The following is a 14,520-nucleotide window of genomic DNA, read 5'->3' as shown; positions in this document are numbered from 1 at the left end:
CACAGATTTATAATACAGAGTACCCTGGGAACAGTACTACCTCTTGTGGGAGGAAGTATGTGCCATTATGCAGTATTACAGAACCCCCTGCCAAGATTTTGGTAATGAGTGAGATTAAGAATCTTAATCTTAACTTGCTTAATCTTACTTAATCTCACATAACTCACTTTTCTGTCACTGAAGCTTCAGTACACTAACAAACTCCCATCTTCTGTATAAATCCATTGTTTAGTGGTAGTTAATGATCCTCCTTTGTAGGTTTCTGCTTGTGGGGCAGAAAGAGGAAATTTGTTAACTCAGCCAGTGTCCAAATTTTTCCGCTACTGTCTTTATGTTTACTTTCCTGCCGTTTATCTTCTAGGAGGAATGCAGGCCCAGGTTGGAATGCCAGGAAGTGGACCAGTGTCCATGGAGCGGGGACAAGGTAAATAAATACTAATATCCAATTAATGTGTAATAGACATGGAAATGTTCTATATCTGCAGTGATATGGCAGCCAGAAACCACACGTGGCTATTCAAATATGAAATTAATTAAATGGAATTAAATGGAAATTAGGTGAAATCTAAAACTCAGTTCCTCACGTACACTAGCTGCATTCTAAGTGCTCAGGAGCTGCATATGGCTAGGGTACCATACTGGATATTGCAGATATAGAACATTCCCATCACTGCAGAAAATTCTGTTGGACAGCACTGTCAAGTGATTTAGAGCCCAACTCTACAAGAATTAATGATGAAGCAAATGAATCCTTTGTTTCTATTTAACTTATATCGCATTTTCCTGGTAGTTTAATGCTTCTACTCACATGTTCTCTCTGCCTCTATGGAGAGCTGAGTAAGGAATTTTAGTAACGAGCATGTAACATATGGCTAAATATGTGGAAGACTAAAATTAAACCCCAGAGAAAACTGGGGGAGTGGGGGCTGGGAATCAAAGGTCTGTGATGCCTGCTCGGTAAGTGTATGTTATACTGTGGTAGTAACACTGGATTCCACCACAGCAACAGCCACTCCAACATCACCACGTTATTTCTATTACTGAAGTTTGAAGAAAAAGAATGCAGTGATTTGTTTGAAACCAACATTGGGAAGCGAGGAAAAAAAAAAAAAACAGAGGGAACTAACAATAAAACTGAGTGCATCCTCTAGGCCACGCGCTTTAGTTTTCATAAACAACCTTGGGAGTTGGGGGGGGGGTGGATCATGGGGGTGGCAGCACTTCAGTTTTCAGGTGAAGAGCCGGAAGCTCAGAGTTCTAAGTTACTTTCTCAAGGGGACAAGGTAAGTAAATACTGGTATCTGAATAATGTAGACTGGGCTTGGTGTACTCGTCTTCTCTTCCAGCTAATAAGTTGCAGAACTAAGATTCCAAAGTCTCTGACTCTAAAATCTCTCCTCTTTCTGTCAGTCCACACTGCTTCTATTAACTTCCAAAAATGCTTTTTAATGTATGCTGTTCTAATTCATGGGCTTCCCTGGTGGCTCAGATGGTAAAGAATCTGCCTACAATGCGAGAGAGTGAGCGAGCTGGGTTCGATTCCTGGGTCAGAAAGATCCCCTGGAGGAGGAAATGACAACCCACTCAAGTATTCTTGCCTGGGAAATCCCATGGACTGAGGAGCCTGGTGGGCTGTAGTCCATGGGGTTGCAAAGAGTTGGACACAACTGAGTGACTAAGCACATATTCTTGTTCATTGTGTCCTTGTGATTAGAAAGAACTGCTTTGGATAAGTATAGGGAAGCTTAAATTACTTAATAGCATGTGGTCTATAAGTAAAACCCATTTTTGAATTAGTTTTTAATTTTTTTTTAGCTATGCCCCATGGTTTGGGGGATCTTAATTCCCCAACCAGGGATTGAACCCAGGCCATCTCATTAAACGCACTGAGTCCTAACCACTGGACTGCCAGGGAATTCCCCCAAACCCTTTTTTTTTTTTAAAGCAAAATACTAAGATAAAAGTCTATGCACTGTACTCCTTGTCTGTGGTTTATAAGTGACAATGCATAATCTTGTCAGGCTGTTGACAGTGGAACAAGCTTTCGTCCAAACACCTCATCTGAGCAGCCCATGCTTTTGTGCTGTTGTGCCCTACCCAGCTCGGCCACTATCAGTACTATGTGTCACAAAGTATTTCTGCTTTGAATACTTAGAAAGAAGGAATTAGAGATTCAGTCATACCTTTGCCTCTTCCCCAGCCATGAATAAATCAAACTTTGTTTAATACATACTTCCATAAAACATCTTCCCTCTTGATGTAGTTATCTTCACCTTTCTGGTCAAAAGTTGACAAAGGGAAATGAGTTGAGTTTTGAAGGTATATCAAGGATGTATTCGTGAAGAGATAAAATGAGACTTTCCTTCCTAGTTTTCCTTTAGTACCCAGCAGAAGAAGCAAGAATCTTTCATTTGTACCCAGTTTGTCATTCTTTTCCTGCAATCCGTACTTCTTTTGAACATTTGTAAAGGTGGAAAGAGACAGTGAGATGTTTAAGAAGAGACTTCTTGCCTTCTGCTGCCTTAGTTTAACATTGGTGCCCTGTCATCTTATTAGTCTTTAATGATGTCGTGGTGTTTGTTTATTGAAAACTTACAGTGGTTGAGTACTTCTTGAGGAGTGATATTCTCTTTCTTTATCTAAAGTTCATTCACTGTATTTCCCCATTTGATAGCAGAAATTTTTGTGCCTTAAAGTATGATAGAAGTAATACTGTCCCACTTTTGTTATGGGCTTTTCCAGAATAAATCTTGCCTTCCAGATTCACTGCGATTTCTTCCATTTTTTGCTTATGAAAATATGTTTGCCTTCTTTGCCTAACTAGAGATTCAGTAGCATCTGTTTTATATTTTGTTTCTTTTTTTCATAGTATCATAAGATTTAAGGGGAATCCTAGTAGCAGAGGTGAAAATTACAAGTGGCTGGTTATTCCTGCCCAGATAAAATCAGTGGCCTACAGGTTTTACCTTAGGAAGCAATCTCATCAAAGCAGGACAGTTTCAGATCTTATAGTTTAGGAAGATTTTGTAGCCCAAGGCAAGCTAATGACCTCTTAACTTTTTAACTGATACTATGAATAAATCTCCAGTGTCTGTATGCTTCTGCATGTGTGTGTGCAAGCTATTTTAAGTGTCTGCTCTTTCTCCTTTTGAACTTGCTGCTCACTTAGGAACTGTACAGCACTCGCCCGTGGGACCCACCGGGCCTGCATCAATTGAGCGAGTTCAAGGTACCCATTGTATCTGCGGGTTTCCTTTTGCTTGTGATGTTCAGGGTGGGACATTGAGAGGATAAGGACTGCTTGGCAGTCATCCTCACGTTCGGAACCCAAAAGGGTAGCGTTTGGGGTTTGTTTGTTTGTTTGTTTTTTCCTCTTGGGGCCACAGGCCTAAGATTGATGTCTTCACACAGGGCAGAGAACATGGAGGATATGGGCATCTGTCTGAGGCTGTACTCCCTCCCTACTGGTGTCAGGAGGCTTGGATGGAATAGCAGTCTGTAAGGAGACAGCCAGTTCTCACAGAGCCATGGCACTGTTCACATATGCCCAGACCCTAACTTTTGTGGCTCTGGTCCTTGAACTAAGATTGATTCTAAGCAAAACCACGGGCCCAAGTTTCTTCTTCAGATTGCAGTGCTAGGCCTTGGCAGGTTGCTCCCCAGTTTGCTCTTTATATAATTCCATCCATACCTCTGACCTGGCACAGATTCTGCCTATACCCTGCTTCTGTTCTTGAGCTGCAAGAGGACTCTGCTGTGGTGAGCTTTCATCCACTCTACAGTGTCTGAACTACGTTGTCAGTGGTAGAGTCATTCCTTGTTGCCATATGTGTCCTTCACAGCAGTAACTCCCCGTTTGTTTCCCTGTCAGTGCCAATGCAAGACCCCAGAGCAGCTATGCAGCGTGGGCCCTTGCCTGCCAACGTCCCAACGCCCCGAGGTCTGTTGGGAGATGCTCCAAATGACCCACGTGGAGGCACTTTACTTTCTGTAACTGGAGAGGTAGAACCTAGGTAAGCCCTGACACAGAAGAAAAAGGTTGGAGGAATTAGAATTTTCCCTTGCTTTGAGAACAAAGTCTTCTTATACCATTTGTGCCTGTTTGCTTATTTCAAAAGATAAATATTCACGACCACTGTCCAAAACGAAGCACTTGCTGGGCAGAATTTGTAGTTGAAGTATGTCATTTTGAACTAACCATTGCTACTTCATCCTCAGGAATTAGAAATTCTAGCAGACATATCAGACTGGGAAAAAGCTACTAATAATAGCAATAATAATAATAATGGATATTAATGGGGTTTATGACTCTGAATCTGCTTTGAATACTTGAATACTTTATTGAGATTATTTCATTAAATCTACACAACAACCCTGTTATTGATACTAACCCTGAGGTTGATACTAATATCAGTCCCATGTTACAGATGAAGAAACCAAGGCATCAAGAAGTTAAGCAAATGTGCTGAAGATCAACACAACTAATACGTGATAAAGCCCAGATTTGAACCTATACAGTAACCCATGTTCTTAAGCACCATACTGTGTATTCATTATATATAATGAATATCCATTAATTCCTCCTTAATATGAGTTCCCTGACGAAATATGAAATTCTGAAACACATGGGTTTACATCTCTATAGTTTGATCTGTTTTGTGTTATTCTCTTAGAATTTGCAGACTGATGTTTGTATCAGTTCTTTATCTAATTTTTACTTAGTGATCTTCTGGTTGACACTTTTCATGTTGTTTTGTTCTCTTTTAAAATATAACATTTTTTTCTCCATCTCTAGAGGTTACCTGGGACCACCTCATCAGGGTCCGCCCATGCACCATGTCCCTGGCCATGACAGCCGTGGCCCACCCCCACATGAGATGAGGGGAGGGCCATTAACTGAGCCCAGACCTCTAATGGCAGAGCCAAGAGGACCCATGATAGATCAGAGGGGTCCACCCTTGGATGGCAGAGGTGAGGGGAAACCATGTCACAAAGCTGACTGGTAGTTGTGGACTCATGATGAATGCTCTGTCTTAGGCTCCAATCTGGGATACAGAATGCTGGGGCAGTAGAGTTGGCAAACATTTTTCAAGTTTATCTGCAAATTTGAGAAATTGAGAAGGAGAAAGCAATCTCATGTAGCTGGGGGACATGTGACTGGAGAAAATAGATTTCTATCTTTCTTTGATTATTGGTTATTCTTGCAGTAAATGTGGGGAGCTACCAAATAGTTTTCTTCCAACTTTTTTTTATAGGTGGAAGAGATCCACGAGGCATAGATGCACGAGCCATGGAGGCTAGAGGATTAGATGCTAGAGGATTAGAAGCCCGTGCAATGGAGGCCCGTGCAATGGAGGCCCGTGCTATGGAGGCCCGCGCTATGGAGGCTCGTGCAATGGAAGTCAGAGGAATGGAGGCCAGAAGCATGGATACAAGGGGCCCAGTGCCAGGCCCAAGAGGCCCTATACCTAGTGGAATCCAAGGTCCCAGTCCAATTAACATGGGGGCCGTTGGACCCCAGGGATCCAGACAGGTATGTGTAGTACTCTCACTTCCATGTGAAGTCTTGATCTATTCAGGAATTGGTTATTGAGGCTGATTATTACTGCTTTCTGGTTTCTGAGCTTGTTGGGGAAGATTAGGATCTCCCTTCCTTTTGTTTCTCTGTTCCTTAGGTTGTGGTGGTTTTCTGACTGCCAGGAGTGTAGTCCATAAGTGTAACCTTGTCCCACAATTTCAAATTCCATTCAGAACAGAGCCCCTGATTTTAAGGGACAGCGTGTACATCAGTAGAATCTAGACATGGATAATTTGAAAAGCCTCCCCCAAATGATTCTAATGTATAGCCCTAAGAACTACTGCATTCAAGCATATGAAGAGCTATTCGTGGTCATTTAGCTAATCTTAGGTTTGCAGAAATCTGTTTTAATTTACTTTCATCACATAGCCTAAAGTGAACAGTGGAGTATGAATGGCAGTTTACTAATGCTTACCTTAAAAGCTGTGCAACTGAATTTTCTCTTCTTTCTCTTTATTTGGCTCTCCAGCTATGTGTTATGATGGGCTATGATTATCTATATGTTGTCATCTCCATCCTTTTTACCCTTCAGGTAGTACGTATGTATCTTCTCCGTGAGTTTGTTTGCTTATTTTGTTTTTTTTTTTTTTTTCTGCTAATACTTATGTTTGCCTCTAGCTCTTCCACCTTCATATTTCTTCAGTGTGACTTCCTCCTTCCTATATGTACTTGTGTTTCTCTTTTCTCTCCCATATGTTTCTGTGCTTTATTCCCTCTCAGGCATGTGTATGTGTGTATGAGAGAGAATTGTATGGTCAGAGTGGAATGGAACATGTCAGACATCCAGTTCTCTCATTTTATAGGTTTGGAAACTGAGACCCAAGAATTCAGGTGACTTATCCAAATTCACAAAACTAAGAAGTGGTAGAGCAAGGAACAGAGCCTATGTTGTTTCCTACTATACTGCTACGTCTCTGTGGCCTACACATTGTATACTGTGTATATGTGTATTGTCCCTCCTCTTTAATATGAAATGTGAATATGTTGTTTCCTGGTATGTGTAGGAAAAAACTTGGTTACTGTTTTTCTAGTTGTACTTTTTTTAAAAAATGTGTTTTGGGGCTTGATTTTTATTGTGCCCTCTATGGTCAGTAAGCCTCATAATTAAAATGGGTTTTTAATGCTTTCATTCAGTCGTTCAACAAATATTTGTTGAGCACTTACTGTATATCAGACAGAGCTATAGGTAGTGGGGATAGAGCAGAGTGAGCAAAGTAAAGTCCTGCCCCTGTAGAGCTTACATTCTAGTAGAGAGATAAATAACAAATAACTGCATGATGTCCTTATATAATTTTATTGAGAAGCCTTTTGAGAAGGATGTCAAAAGTAATGGTTGGAAGACTGTTTGTCAATAATTCCTTGGTCCTTTATCTTCTAGTACTCAGACTTGTTACTCTGCAATGTTAAATTTGTCATAGTTTTCATTAGTATATTTTGTAAAGCCAATTAGATTTGAGGTAGAGAAAAAATTTTATCTTCAAACTTTTAAAAATTGTTCAATGTGTTTTCTTATACACAAATAAAATACATTCACTCATGTATAAAAGATAGACAGTAAGAACCTCCCTTCCTCCCTCTACCTGTCTCCCTATGACCCCCATTTCTTGTAGATAACCACATTTTATTATAATATATCTTTCTAGCAAATCAGAATACATACTATTTTTACAAATATGAATATACATGCATTCTTATTTTTTCCTCCTTTCACTTTTCTGCACCTTGTTTTTTAACCTAATAGTATATCCTTAATTCATAATTTTAAATCAAAATTTGAAATTAACTTCCGTCCACCTAATTGGAAACTTGTTGATAAAGGCTTTTTATTACTAGGGTAATTATATAACTTATTGTCTATACAGAGACACATTTGAGGGTGCTGTCAGTAATTACTGTGAGGTAAAAGCATAAACTCGGACTGTCTTAGTAAACCTAGATTCATGCTTACCTGTATTATTACTTGTCTGCCTAGAATAGGTTCTTCGAGAAACTTTAAATGGCCATTATTAAATGGTTATACATTACAGTACCTCAAATTAGTATTGACTGAAGCCTCAAAAATGTTATTCTCATAGATATTTCAGGTCCATAACAGATCATTGAGGTTCAGACTGGTCTCTGGATTCAGTATTGATAAAGAACTGAAAGTGATAGTATGTTAGCTATCTGTACCAAGCTGTTTTAATGCTTCATGTCTCTAGTGTCTTTGGGAACTGAGTTAATGCATGCAAATGAATATTCCAGATAATAGAATTATTCAACCAAGTTTTTAAACTATTTTAATGAAAAATCATTTATAAAATATACTATGCTTTCTTCTTTTCTTAAACAGGATGCAAAAATGATTTTGATCATTTTTGATTACTCAAGGTCATCATTAAATATACCCACTCATTATTATATATGCTATAATAGAAATCATAGTTATTTCCTGCTTTGCTTTTTGGTGTCCTTCACTGTCAGACTGTCACCTGGTTCTTCACAATGCTATTATGATATCTGCTCCTAATGGTTTATCCACATTTCTTTTATGCTTTGCTGCTTTTCATCTGCTGGGGAAGCAGGTAACATGTATATTAACAATTTGTGTTTAATAAGAGCAGAGATCAAATTGCCAACATCCATTGGATTATAGAATAAGCAAGGGAATTTAAAAAAAAATGTACTTTTGCTACATTGACTATGCTAAAGCCTTTGACTCTGTGGATCACAACAAACTGGAAAATTCTTAGAGGTGGGAATACCAGACCACCTTACCTGTCCCCTGAGAAACCTGTATGCAGGACAAAAAACTATAGTTGGAACCGGACATGGAACAACAGACTCGTTCCGAACTGGGAAAGGAGTACGTCAAAGCTATTTATTGTCACCCTGCTTATTTACTTATATGCAGGGTTCAGTTCAGTCACTCAGTCGTGTCCGACTCTTTGCGACCCCATGAATCACAACACGCCAGGCCTCCTTGTCCATCACCAACTCGCGGAGCTCACTCTAACTCATGTCCATTGAGTCGGTGATGCCATCCAGCTGTCTCATCCTCTGTCATCCCCTTCTCCTCCTGCCCCCAATCCCTCCCAGCATCAGGGTCTTTTCCAATGAGTCAAACTCTTCGCATGAGGTGGCCAAAGTACTGGAGCTTCAGCTTTAGCATCAGTCCTTCCAATGAACACCCAGGACTGATCTCCTTTAGGACAGACTGGTTGGATCTCCTTGCAGTCCAAGAGACTCTCAAGAGTCTTCTCAAACACCACAGTTCAGAAGCATCAATTCTTTGGCACTCAGCTTTCTTCACAGTCCAAATTTCCCATCCATACATGACCACTGGAAAAACCATAGCCTTGACTAGACGGACCTTTGTTGGCAAAGTAATATCTCTGCTTTTCAATATGCTATCTAGGTGGGTTATAACTTTCCTTCCAAGGAGTAAGCATCTTTTAATTTCATGGCTACAGTCACCATCTGCAGTGATTTTGGAGCCCAAAACAATAAAGTCTAATACTGTTTCCACTGTTTCCCTATCTATTTCCCATGAAGTGATGGGACCGGATGCCATGATCTTAGTTTTCTGAATGCTGAGCTTTAAGCCAGCTTTTTCACTCTCCTCTTTCATCTTCATCAAGAGGCTCTTTAGTTTTTCTTCACTTTCTGCCATAAGGATGGTGTCATCTGCATATCTGAGGTTATTGATATTTCTCCCAGCAATCTTGATTCCAGCTTGTGCTTCTTTCCAGCCCAGTGTTTCTCATGATGTACTCTGCATAGAAGTTAAATAAGCAGGGTGACAATATACAACCTTGATGTACTCCTTTTCCTATTTGGAACCAGTCTGTTGTTCCATGTCCAGTTCTAACTGTTGTTTCCTGACCTGCATACAGATTTCTCAAGAGGCAGGTCAGGTGGTCTGGTATTCCCATCTCTTTCAGAATTTTCCACAGGTTATTGTGATCCACACAGGCAAAGGCTTTGGCATAGTCAATAAAGCAGAAATAGATGTTTTTCTGGAACTCTCTTGCTTTTTTGATGATCCAGCAGATGTTGGCAATTTGATCTCTGGTTCCTCTTCCTTTTCTAAAACCAGCTTGAACATCTGGAAGTTCACAGTTCACGTATTGCTGAAGCCTGGCTTGGAGAATTTTGAGCATTACTTTACTAGCATGTGAGATGAGTGCAATTGTGCAGTAGTTTGAGCATTCTTTGGCATTGCCTTTCTTTGGGATTGGAATGAAAACCGACCTTTTCCAGTCTTGTGGCCACTGCTGAGTTTTCCAAATTTGCTGGCATATTGAGTACAGCACTTTCACAGCATCATCTTTTAGGATTTGAAATAGCTCAACTGGAATTCCATCACCTCCACTAGCTTTGTTCGGAGTGATGCTTTCTAAGGCCCACTTGACTTCGCATTCCAGGATGTCTGGCTCTAGGTGGGTGATCACACCATCATGACTATCTGGGTTGTGAAGATTTTTTTGTACAGTTCTTCTGTGTGTTCTTGCCACCTCTTATTAATATCTTCTGCTTCTATTAGGTCCATACCATTTCTGTCCTTTATCGAGCCCATCTTTGCATGAAATGTTCCCTTGGTATCTCTAATTTTCTTGAAGAGATCTCTAGTCTTTCCCATTCTGTTGTTTTCCTCTATTTCTTTGCATTGATCGCTGAGGAAGGCTTTCTTATCTCTCCTTGCTATTCTTTGGAACTCACATCCATTGCCTTCTCCATTCAGATGCTTATATCTTTCCTTTTCTCCTTTGCTTTTCACTTCTCTTCTTTTCACAGCTATTTGTAAGGCCTCCTCAGACAACCATTTATGCAGGTTACATCATGTGAAATGCCAGGCTTGATGAAGCACAAGCTGGAATCAAGATTACCAGGAGAAATATCAGTAACCTCAGATATGCGGCTGATACCACTCTAATGGCAGAAAGTGAAAAGGCACTAAAGAGCCTCTTGATGAGGTTGAAAGAGGAGAGTGAAAAAGCTGGCTTAAAACTCAACATTCAAAAAACTAAGATCATGGCATCCGGTCCCATCACTTCATGGCAAATAGATGGGGAAACAGTGGAAACAGTGTCAGACTTTATTTTCTTGTCTCCAAAATCACTGCAGATGGTGACTGCAGCCATGAAATTAAAAGACGCTTGCTCCTTGGAAGAAAAGCTATGACAGACCTAGACAGCATATTAAAAAGCAGAGACATCACTTTGCCAGCAAAGGTCCGTATAGTCAAATCTATGGTTTTTTCTAGTAGTCATGTATGGACGTGAGAGTTGGGCCATAAAAAAGACTGGGCACTGAAAAATTGATGCTTTTGAGTTGTGCTCAAGAAGACTGTTGAGCGTCCTTTGGACAGCAGAGATCAAACCAGTTAGTCCTCAAGGAAATCAACCCTGAATATTCATTAGAAGGACTTATGCTGAAGCTGAAGTTCCAATTCTTTAGCCACCTGATTGCAAACAGCCAATTCATTGGAAAAAAACCCTGATGACAGGAAAGATTGAGGACAAGAGGAAAAGGGGCGGCAGAGGATGAGATGGTTAGGTAGAATCACTGACTCAATGGACATGACTTTGAGCAAACTCCAGGAGACAGTGAAGGACAGCGAAGCCTGCCATGCTGCAGGTCATGGGTTCACAGAGTTACAAAGAGACGACTTAGCAGCTGATCAACAACCACCACCTAAGCTCTGGGTGAATGCTTTGAGTGTGAATATAATTCCAGCATAGGGACCTTTTAACAAGTATTCTAGGTGCTCTGAGGCCTTTTCCTTGGGTTCTGTTTGTTTTCCAAAAGATTGAACCCATTGAAGATCTTATATACCAGTAAGAATGATATAACTGCACTTGGTTAACTCAGGTCAATCATGTTTCTTAGTCTGTATTTAGCAGAAAGCATCTGCTGTTTATTCTCTGAGGGAAGTTATAAAAAAACAAATGTTGGGCTAATAATAGTCGTTTCCCCAGAGACCTTCCCGTCTCCTTTCTGCCCCTGCCATTATGATCATTTCTGCCTTACTTATGGGATAGGGCCCTTTGGGATGAACCGTGTTTGATTGAATTAGAGGTAGGCAGTATCCCTGTGAATGTAGCTCCCCAATGGGCCAGCATATGTTATTCTATAATATGTCAGCTTTCATTTCTGTTTCTGCTGAGTGATAGTTTCTCAGATGCTGTCAGTTTTCCCTGTGCTTATGTGGCTGAATTTTGCTTGATTTAATAGTATCCAGTTGTGCTTGGTGGAGAAGGAAATGGCAACCCACTCCAGTATTCTTGCCTAGAGAATCCTGTGGACCAAGGAGCCTGGTGGACTGCCATCTGTGGGATCGCACAGAGTTGGACACGACTGAAGTGACTTAGCATGCATGCATGCATTGGAGAAGGAAATGGCAACCCACTCCAGTATTCTCGCCTGGAGAATCCCAGGGACAGAGGAGCCTGGTGGGCTGCTGTCTATGGGGTCGCACAGAGTCAGATACGACTAAAGCGACTTAGCAGCAGCAGAAGCAGTTATGCTTTGTGGTATTTGTTGATGATGCTGGTGCTGTCATAAGCAAATGTATCAACTTACTAGTTGATCTCTGGCTAAACCCTGCCTTCTGCGGTTGCTAACAGTAGGAACTGATCTTCAGAGTCATTTATTTGCCTTTTTTACTCGTCTCCACAATCTGATCCTATTTTTTCACATTGCTAATATTACTGGATTCTGGTAACCTAAATGAGAAGTACCAAAAATCTCTCCTTGTCTCTGTGCTCATAGGTCCCAGTCATGCAGGGAGCAGGCATGCAGGGAGCAAGCATTCAGGGTGGAGGCCAGCCTGGTGGCTTTAGTCCTGGCCAGAACCAAGTCACTCCACAGGACCATGAGAAGGTAAGTAATGTTGTCCAGCTGCCTCCATTTGCACAAATCTTTTGGAGTCCTCTTTTCATAGTCACCATGTGGAGGTCCTGGGTCTTCAGAGTCCCTTTGGAAATGATGCTTATACTCTTAGAATTCTTTATGATCTTGTTACCTGAAAATCTGTGGGCCAGGTCCTAAAATTCTTAAATGGCTATACATCAGTGGTAGCTTGTCTTAACTTTTCAGACTCATCTGCCAATAGATATTTTGTGTGCAGGCCTGATTGACCTGGAAATCCAAATCCCTTTCATACCTTATCCCTAAAGATGATAGCAGATTCCCCACAAGCATATCTTTCTGTTTCTATGTTTGACCATTGTAGGGAGCTCAAAACTTGTGAAAAGGAGCAACTTTCAAAGCTCCTTTCAAAGGATTCAATTCTTTCAAAGGATTAAAAACTGTAGATTTCCCAGGGGTTACCAATATCATCTTCATCAGTAAGAATTTGGGGTACATGAATGTGTCTGCTTTGAATCTTCTAATCTTAGGCATTGTACCTGTGCTTTTCATTTTGCCTCTTCTCACCAGCTGGTTTTGTTTTTTTCTTTGGTTTGGTTTGATTTTTTAAATTTTTTTTTTTTGGTTTTCTGTATGTGAACTATCCTTCCGTCTTGGACAGAAGCCGGTGGTAGTTTTTTAGCCACCATCGTTAAAACTCATTATGTTTTTTTTTTTCCTCTGCACAGGCTGCTTTGATTATGCAGGTTCTTCAACTAACTGCAGACCAGATCGCCATGCTGCCTCCTGAGCAGAGGCAGAGTATCCTGATCTTAAAGGAACAAATACAGAAATCTACTGGAGCTCCTTAAAGGTGAGCAGACTTACTGTGCCTGAGTCAGACAAGCTCCTTGTGCATTTGGGGTATGTAATTTTCAAGCTTAACCAATAAGAGTCTCTTGATCTCAAGACTACCTGAGGCCTGTACCCCTCTTGACTAGACCCTTCACTCTTCAGTAACTCAGTCCCTGTCATGGTAGGCGAAGGTGATAGGCATTTGTTCAGTTGTTGAATTGATTGTAATCTCATTTAACCTTTTTTTCCTAAAATTGGCAACAGTGACATATGATCAAATTATGATTAACCAAATCAATCAAAATCAAATAAAAATTAACCAAAGTCAAATCAAAATTAACCAAATCAAATTAAAATATGATTAACCAAATTAATCGAATATAGAAATGTGGAAAGTTCAGGGTAAAAGCTCTGGTTTCTCAGTCTCATTCCAAAGACATAACTGCTAACTATAGTTTGGTATGTATTCTTCCAGAATCAGTTGTTATTTTATTCTCAACTCTCCCATCAAAATGAAAATACAAACCATTTCAATAAAATATGTAAACATTTTAGTTTCAAGTATTTATTTTACATTGAATATTTTGAGGTTAAACTGTTACAGCACATAATTTAAGGTAGTGAATGTCCACCATCACCATCAGTCCCTGTACATTTTTGAGGTTGCTGTACACTACTGCCCTTAGTTTCCTTGCTCTTCAGTCAGCTAGAAAGGAACATAATCATGTGACCTAACCTGATTACATGTACAGGGTTTTTAAAAAAATTTTTCCCCAACATCTTGTATTTCATAAACAATTTTGCTTTTTAAAAACAGTTTAAAATTTACATTGTCCCAATATCAGTTGGAATTTCACATTTTGAATTTCTGCTTTTTATTCCCTCTTTGTAATAATTTCTGTCCGTATATCATTTAACAATGGTCTCATTTACACTAGCAGTCTTTACTAAATATATTGTATTTTAATCCATATTTGTAATATTGTTAAAACTTTTAAACTGTAAATATGCATTATATCTGTATCTAGACATTAACTTGACTGAACTTCAATGGGAAGCTGTCATAGATGGATGGCACCAGACTTACAGTACAACTAGATCTTTTAGTCCAGATACCCAAGGCATTCTATTTTCTTTAGTGAAAGTGTAGACTGCCTATTAGAGTTGGAGGAATAGATTTTTAAAAACTAGTCCTCTCTTACTTTTTCTAATCTATTTATGCCGGAAAAGGTATCCCCTAGAATGTGAGAAAATTA

At 40.0% G+C, this 14,520-nt stretch overlaps 1 protein-coding gene across 1 annotated transcript in view; it reads left to right on the top strand.

Moving 5' to 3' along the window:
- The window catches only part of CSTF2 (cleavage stimulation factor subunit 2), a 28,732-nt gene that overhangs the window by 13,088 nt on the left and 1,124 nt on the right, over nt 1–14,520 (top strand). The window contains exons 8-14 of the mRNA XM_068962383.1: nt 362–424; nt 3,170–3,229; nt 3,872–4,013; nt 4,796–4,971; nt 5,256–5,533; nt 12,332–12,442; nt 13,159–13,283. Coding sequence (XP_068818484.1) covers nt 362–424; nt 3,170–3,229; nt 3,872–4,013; nt 4,796–4,971; nt 5,256–5,533; nt 12,332–12,442; nt 13,159–13,281 — 953 coding nt within the window. The 3' untranslated portion in view covers nt 13,282–13,283. The remainder of the gene's footprint in view (nt 1–361; nt 425–3,169; nt 3,230–3,871; nt 4,014–4,795; nt 4,972–5,255; nt 5,534–12,331; nt 12,443–13,158; nt 13,284–14,520) is intronic.

This window comes from Capricornis sumatraensis, chromosome X (genome assembly GCF_032405125.1).
Source record: "Capricornis sumatraensis isolate serow.1 chromosome X, serow.2, whole genome shotgun sequence".
Taxonomy (NCBI): Eukaryota; Metazoa; Chordata; class Mammalia; order Artiodactyla; family Bovidae; genus Capricornis; species Capricornis sumatraensis.
The sequence above is the reverse complement of the archived record's forward strand: the minus strand, read 5'-3'. Positions and strand labels throughout refer to the sequence as shown.